Raw genomic sequence first — 6,545 nt, 5'->3', positions numbered from 1 at the left:
CACGATAAATGTTTTGTGTGTGTTTGATTTCTAAATAAACTGCAGAGCCACATAACCACATCCCAGAAAATGAAGGAGATTGAGGGGAGACATCACCATTAATCCTATTTCTCTGTCCCACTTTAGTTCTTAGATGAAAAACAACAACAACAACAACAACAACAACATCTATTGGGAGTGATGGAAATGTCTGTTATTTGATTGTGGTGATGGTTTCACAGGTGTGTTACAGATGTCAAAACTCATCAAATTGCACACTTCAAATATGTGCAGTTTATTGCACATCAATTATACCTCAATAAAGATGTAAAAGGGGCGCCTGGGTGGCTCAGTTGGTTAAGCGACTGCCTTCGGCTCAGGTCATGATCCTGGAGTCCCGGGATCGAGTCCCGCGTCGGGCTCCCTGCTCGGCAGGGAGTCTGCTTCTCCCTCTGACCCTCCTCCCTCTCATGCTCTCTGTCTCTCATTCTCTCTCTCTCAAATAAATAAATAAAATCTTTAAAAAAAAAAGATGTAAAAAACTTAAAAAACAAAAAATAGTATCTATTTTTTTTCATTACAAAAGATAGGCCTTTTCATTATGAAGAATTCAGAAAAGCAGAGTGATGAAGAAAATAAGTGTCACTTGCTCCTCGGGGCTTGTGGAGCCCCTGGTGAAGTCCCCTCCACCCGCTGAACCCCTTGGAAAGCTCTGTGGGGCCAGCATCAGCTTCCAGCTTGTGCGGTCAGGCTCTGGGGCCCACCTTAGCTCTGCAGACCTCATGGTGCCAGACCCGGTGTCCTTCCACCTGAGGACTTGGCTGTCATTCACAGGAGCCCTGCCCTTTTCACCCAGTCTGCATCCCTCGGGACTCTTGGGTCCCTGTCATTTCTCTGGCCAGTGCCTCTCAGTCTCTCTGCCTCTACTTCCCTCCTAGCCCAGCCCTTAACCCTTCCTCACCCAGTCCCCTGGGGAGCCAGGGAGGATCTCCAGCCCTATGGCCATAAACACTAGCTATTCACTAACAATGCTCCCATTTCTGTCTCTGGTCTTGACGGCTCCTTGGTACCCCAAATCCACTCTCTCTCCACCTGACTCCTCTCTGTGGATTGGCTGTGGGCACCTGAAGCCTCCTCACATGGGCGCCCCAGTTTCCCCATCACACTCAATGACCCACTGTCCACATCATAGCTGGTCCTTCCTCCCTCGACATCTGATCCATCAATCAGTCCAGAACAAACCTGGAACCCGACCGCCTCTCTCTATTGCCTCGCTTCCACCCTAGTCTGGTTCTGGGTCACCAGCGCCCCTCATCTGGACCAGTGGCACAACCCCTGTCCACTTACCCTGCTCCCACCCCCTACCTCCCACCTGTCCACAAAACAAATCTGAGCAAGTCACCCCCCTGCTTATGGCAGATACTGTGGCTATTTGAATTTAAATTCATTAAAGTTAAAGCAAACTAAAACTTATTTATTTAATGTTAAAAGATTTTCTTTTTAAGTAATCTCTACACCCAACATGGGGCTCAATCTCACAACCCTAAGACTAAGAGTCACATGTTCCACTGACTGAGCCAGCCAGGCGCCCCAAACCAAATTTTAAGTCCAACTAGATTTTTCCAGTTCTTCAGTTGCCGCTGCCACGTTGTGCCCAGGAGTCGCAGGAGGAAGCTAGGGGCTGCTGTTTGTTCAGTGCAGGGTGTAGAACATGTCCTTCATGGCAGAGAGTTCTATCAGACAGTGCAAGCTCAGAACCTTCCAGAGGCTTTTCCTTGCATTTAGAATAAAAGCTAAACTTCTTACAGGCCTCCTTACAAGGCCCTGTCTTGCCTCTGATGTCATCTCCTGCCACCCACACAAGCCTCGTCTCCTAACCCAACTGTGCCTGAAACACACCTAGAACTTTGATGTCTCCCTGTCTTTGCCTTTCTGTTCCTCATCCTTAGGAACAGCTCAGAGGTCACCTCTCCTGGCAGGCCTTCCCCAGACCTCTGCCCCCTCCTGGATCCCTGCACAGCACACACAGGCCTGGCTCTGCCTACCTAATCCTTTCCTCCCCCACTCATGTCCATCTTTCTCTCTGGGTTGTGTGCTCCTCCGGCCACACACACGTCAGATTCTCCTTTCAGCCAGCGCTGGCTGAGCATCTACTATGTGCTGAGCACTGGGGAGTCAGTGGGGAACAAGACAAACAGATCTCCATCCTTGGGAGTTTAGATCTAGCTGGGGACAGACAGCTAATGGGGGATTAAGAGTGTTATGTATCTGGGCCCCATATTCCTCTTCATTCCTTCTTCCCTGGGGGAGGGATGGATGATAAGAAAGCTCTGCAGGAAAAGACCAGAGACCCAAGGCGGGAATGTTTTTAGGAAAGGACCGAAGATGAGAGGAGTCGAGGATGAGAGGAGTGTCCTTGGGGCCAGAAGAAGCTATCTCACAGGGGAGATTGCCACTATCTTCTGGTTTCTGAAATAAGTTTGCTTATGTATACAATGTTTGAGGTGGGGCTAAACTGGAAACCAGAGAAAGGGACACCTCTCTGACAGATGAAGCCTCCCTCCCAAAGTATCCTTTTCTTTCCCAGGTGATTAATGATAATGTCCCAGATGAGCCCATGATTCCCTGCCCTGGAAGTGGAGGGGTTCCATCAGCAAGGGAAAAAAAGCAGTATGTGCTTTTGGAATTCTCTCTGGAGACAACCAGACAATGGGATTCTGGAAGCCTGCCTGATCCAACCCACTGGGTGACCTGAGTAGGTCATCTGAGGAAGGCAGCTAATATTGATCGCAAGCCGCTATGTGCCACACCCTGTGGGGTCAGGACTTACATCCATTTTATTTTGTTTATTTATTTTTTATTTATTCATTTGAGAGAGAGAGAGAGAGAGAGAGAGCATGAGCAGGGGGAGGGGCAGAGGGAGAAGCAGGCTCCCCGCCAAGCCAGGAGCCCGCCGCTGGGCCCGATCCCAGGACCCCGGGACCATGAACGAGCCGAAGGCAGACGCCCAACCATCTGAGCCACCCAGGTGCCCTTACACCCATTTTAAAGAAAAGGTCGCTGAGGATGTGCGAATTGCTGAGATTCCAGCTTCACCTGTCCAGCCCCAAAGTCAGGGCATCAACTCATTCTGTTTCTTCGCCTGCCAAACAGGGGGTGCTTGCCTTTGGAGGGAGTCTGCAACATAAAGGAGCTGGGGCCTCAGGAGGAGAGAGAGCAGGAGGGTGGAGAGACCTGCAGAGGGCGGCAGTGAGCTGTGCCTGGAAGTGTCTGGACTCTTGGGGCCTGAGTTTTCCCATGACCCTTCCAGGGCACCTCCCAGAGCACCAACCTTAACAAGCAGTCAAGGGAGGAGCATCACATGCCATTTATCACAATGTGTTTCATGTCTGCCCCAACTGGGTGCTTTACACATGGTGCTTACATTTTACATTACAAGGGTAAAGCTGAGGCTCAGAGAAGGAAGGGAACTGTCCAGGTCACAAAACCTGGAGTGGGGAAGACCTGAACCAGAGCCCGGCTGGCCTGGCTGATAGCCCTGGGTTCTGTTCCTTCTAGATTAGATGCTGGGGCATTTGTTCTGGGTGGCACTGGACGCGGGGGGGGGGGGCAAGATAACCCCTCACATCCATGCAGGGACAACAGTCCTTGGAGACAGGTATCCTTGTTCTCATTTCAGTGTCAAAGGAAACTGAGGCACAGAGGCAGAGGTGGTCCAGACTCAGGCCCAGTTCTTTGGTTGACAAATCCTGTTTCCTGTTCCCTCACCCCGCTGGCCTGGCTGGTTTGGGTATTTTCATTTGGTGCCCATCAGACTCCCTGAAGTGTGCTCTCTGCTGTGTGTCTATCATCTCTGGGCTTCCCTGGGGTAGGAGAGATGATTTTGTTTCACTGCCGGCCCTGGGCTATCCTGCCTTCCACCCAGTCCTGAGGGTTATGGTGGAGACTGGCCACCCCCTTAGGGGGAGACTAAACACCCAAGTTCTGAGTCACTCAATCCGGGAAAAACTAGGCTGGCCCTCTGAAGCTCAGGAGAGGCCCGGGACAGACATACAGCTCAGGACCACAGGGAGGGCGATGTGGGTGTTGAGTGACCTGGGGGAGAAATTCCTGCCAATTACCTCTGCGACAATGCCCTGCGGCAGCTGTGGCATTACCCACTCCAAGGCCACAGCGCTGGGGGCCGTTGGCACTCAGGCGCTCCTGGCTTTGGTGGCCCAGCCTGGCCATCCCCGCCTCCCTGGATGACCCGCGCCTCCCGGCTCGAGCGTGCCGAGGGGCCCGGTGGGTGGCCCCTAGAGCGCTTAGCCCTGACGCTGGAGAGTGGCTGCCGGGCTGCGGAGACGTGAAGATACAGGTGTTCCTGTTCCAGGAGTGCAGAACTCGCCAGGGCCGTCGGAGGGCCGGGTTCGCCGCCGCCGGGGACTGAGTTTCCCTAAGGCGCGGAGACTGAGAGAGGGCTGCGGCCGGGTAGGGGCGCGGCCTCCCGGCGGCCCCTCCCCCTCCCCCCTCACCCCCCCAACCCGGAGCCCTCTGCACTGCCCCTTTAAGAGGCCCGCCCGGCTCCGTCAGCAGCGCCGCGGCCACCGCCCCCCGGCCCTCCCCTTCCTGCGGCGCCGATTGCGGGCCGGGCGGGAGTGCGGCGAGAGTGGGCCGGGCCGAGCGCATTGCCCGGGAGGCGGCGGCGGCTGGGACGAGGCGCGGCGCGGGAGCGAGAGCAGAGGAGCACGCGGGCGGCGGCCATGGGCTAGCGGCGCGGGGCCGAGCGGAGGGCAGCGCCCGCGCCGCGCGGAGAAGCCCCGCACACAATAGCGGCGCGCGCGCAGCCCCGCGCCCTTCCCCCGCCCTCGCGCGCGCCCGCCCCCCTCGCGCGCGCCCTCCCCCGCGCCCAGCGTCCCGCGCCGCGCGAGGGGAGCCGAGCCCGCCGCCTCACCTGCCGCCCGGGAGGGGGTGGGCATTGTTCGGCCGCTCTCGCGGCCGCCACCACCACCGCCGCGCGAGGCCATGGGGGCCGCCAGGCGCCCCGGGCCGGGCCTGGAGAGGTCGCCGCTCCGCCGCTGAGGCGGGCCCCGCGCGCAGCCGGGCGGCGCAGGTGAGGCCGGCCGCGCCATGGTGGACCCGGTGGGCTTCGCCGAGGCGTGGAAGGCGCAGTTCCCGGACTCCGAGCCGCCGCGCATGGAGCTGCGCTCGGTGGGCGACATCGAGCAGGAACTGGAGCGCTGCAAGGCCTCCATTCGGCGCCTGGAGCAGGAGGTGAACCAGGAGCGCTTCCGCATGATCTACCTGCAGACGCTGCTGGCCAAGGAGAAGAAGAGCTACGACCGGCAACGCTGGGGCTTCCGACGCGCCGCGCAGACCCCCGACGGCGCCGCCGAGCCCCGCGCGTCCGCGCAGCGCCAGCCGCCCGCGCCCGCCGACGGCGCCGACCCGCCGCCCGCCGAGGAGCCCGAGGCCCGGCCCGACGGAGAGGGCTCCCCGAGCAAGGCCAGGCCCGCGGTCGCCCGCAGGCCAGGGGCCTCCGCGACCGCGGACCGGGAAGACCGGGGCCCCCCCACCAGCGTGGCGGCGCTCAGGTCCAACTTTGAGAGGATCCGCAAGGGCCACGGCCAGCCCGGGGCGGTGGACACCGAGAAGCCCTTCTACGTGAACGTCGAGTTTCACCACGAGCGCGGCCTGGTGAAGGTCAACGACAAAGAGGTGTCGGACCGGATCAGCTCCCTGGGCAGCCAGGCGATGCAGATGGAACGTAAGAAGTCCCAGCACGGCACCGGGCCGGGCCTGGGGGACGCGCCCAGACCCTCTTACCGGGGCCGCTCCTCTGAGAGCAGCTGCGGCCTCGACGGCGACTACGAGGACACGGAGCTGAACCCCCGCTTCCTGAAGGACAACCTGATCAACGCCAATGGCGGCAGCAGGCCCCCTTGGCCGCCCCTGGAGTACCAGCCCTACCAGAGCATCTATGTCGGGGGCATGATGATGGAAGGGGAGGGCAAGGGCCCGCTCCTGCGCAGCCAGAGCACCTCGGAGCAGGAGAAGCGCCTTACCTGGCCCCGCAGGTCCTACTCGCCTCGGAGCTTTGAGGACAGCGGAGGCGGCTACACCCCGGACTGCAGCTCCAATGAGAACCTCACCTCGAGCGAGGAGGACTTCTCTTCGGGCCAGTCCAGCCGCGTGTCCCCCAGCCCCACCACCTACCGCATGTTTCGGGACAAGAGCCGCTCACCCTCGCAGAACTCACAGCAGTCCTTTGACAGCAGCAGCCCCCCGACGCCCCAGTGCCAGAAGCGGCACCGGCAGGGCCAGGTCATCGTGTCGGAGGCCACCATCGTGGGCGTCCGCAAGACGGGGCAGATCTGGCCCAGCGATGGGGACAGCTTGTCGGGCAGGCTGCCTCAGGATGGCACCTTCCATGGAGATGCAGGTGGGTACCTCCACCACCTTGGGGGGGCACACCTGCACCCTGGCTGGAAACCATTGAAAAGAAAAGGGGTCGTTGACCAGGGGAGGAACAGGTAGATACTTTTCTGGACTGTCCACATGCTATCGTGGACAGGAAGGATTCCTGC

At 58.9% G+C, this 6,545-nt stretch overlaps 1 protein-coding gene across 3 annotated transcripts in view; it reads left to right on the top strand.

Moving 5' to 3' along the window:
- Positions 1-5,049: 5,049 nt before the first annotated feature.
- BCR (BCR activator of RhoGEF and GTPase) overlaps positions 5,050-6,545 on the top strand; it is a 127,960-nt gene continuing 126,464 nt past the window's right edge. The window contains exon 1 of one of the 3 annotated variants that reach the window (XM_021687856.2): positions 5,050-6,400. In XM_021687856.2, coding sequence (XP_021543531.1) covers positions 5,089-6,400 — 1,312 coding nt within the window. In that variant the 5' untranslated portion in view covers positions 5,050-5,088. The remainder of the gene's footprint in view (positions 6,401-6,545) is intronic. The other 2 variants (XM_044921273.1, XM_021687857.2) reach the window with 2 other exon arrangements.

This window comes from Neomonachus schauinslandi, chromosome 14 (genome assembly GCF_002201575.2).
Source record: "Neomonachus schauinslandi chromosome 14, ASM220157v2, whole genome shotgun sequence".
In the NCBI taxonomy this organism is placed as follows: Eukaryota; Metazoa; Chordata; class Mammalia; order Carnivora; family Phocidae; genus Neomonachus; species Neomonachus schauinslandi.
Note: the sequence above shows the minus strand (reverse complement) of the source record. Positions and strands in the feature narration are given on the sequence as shown.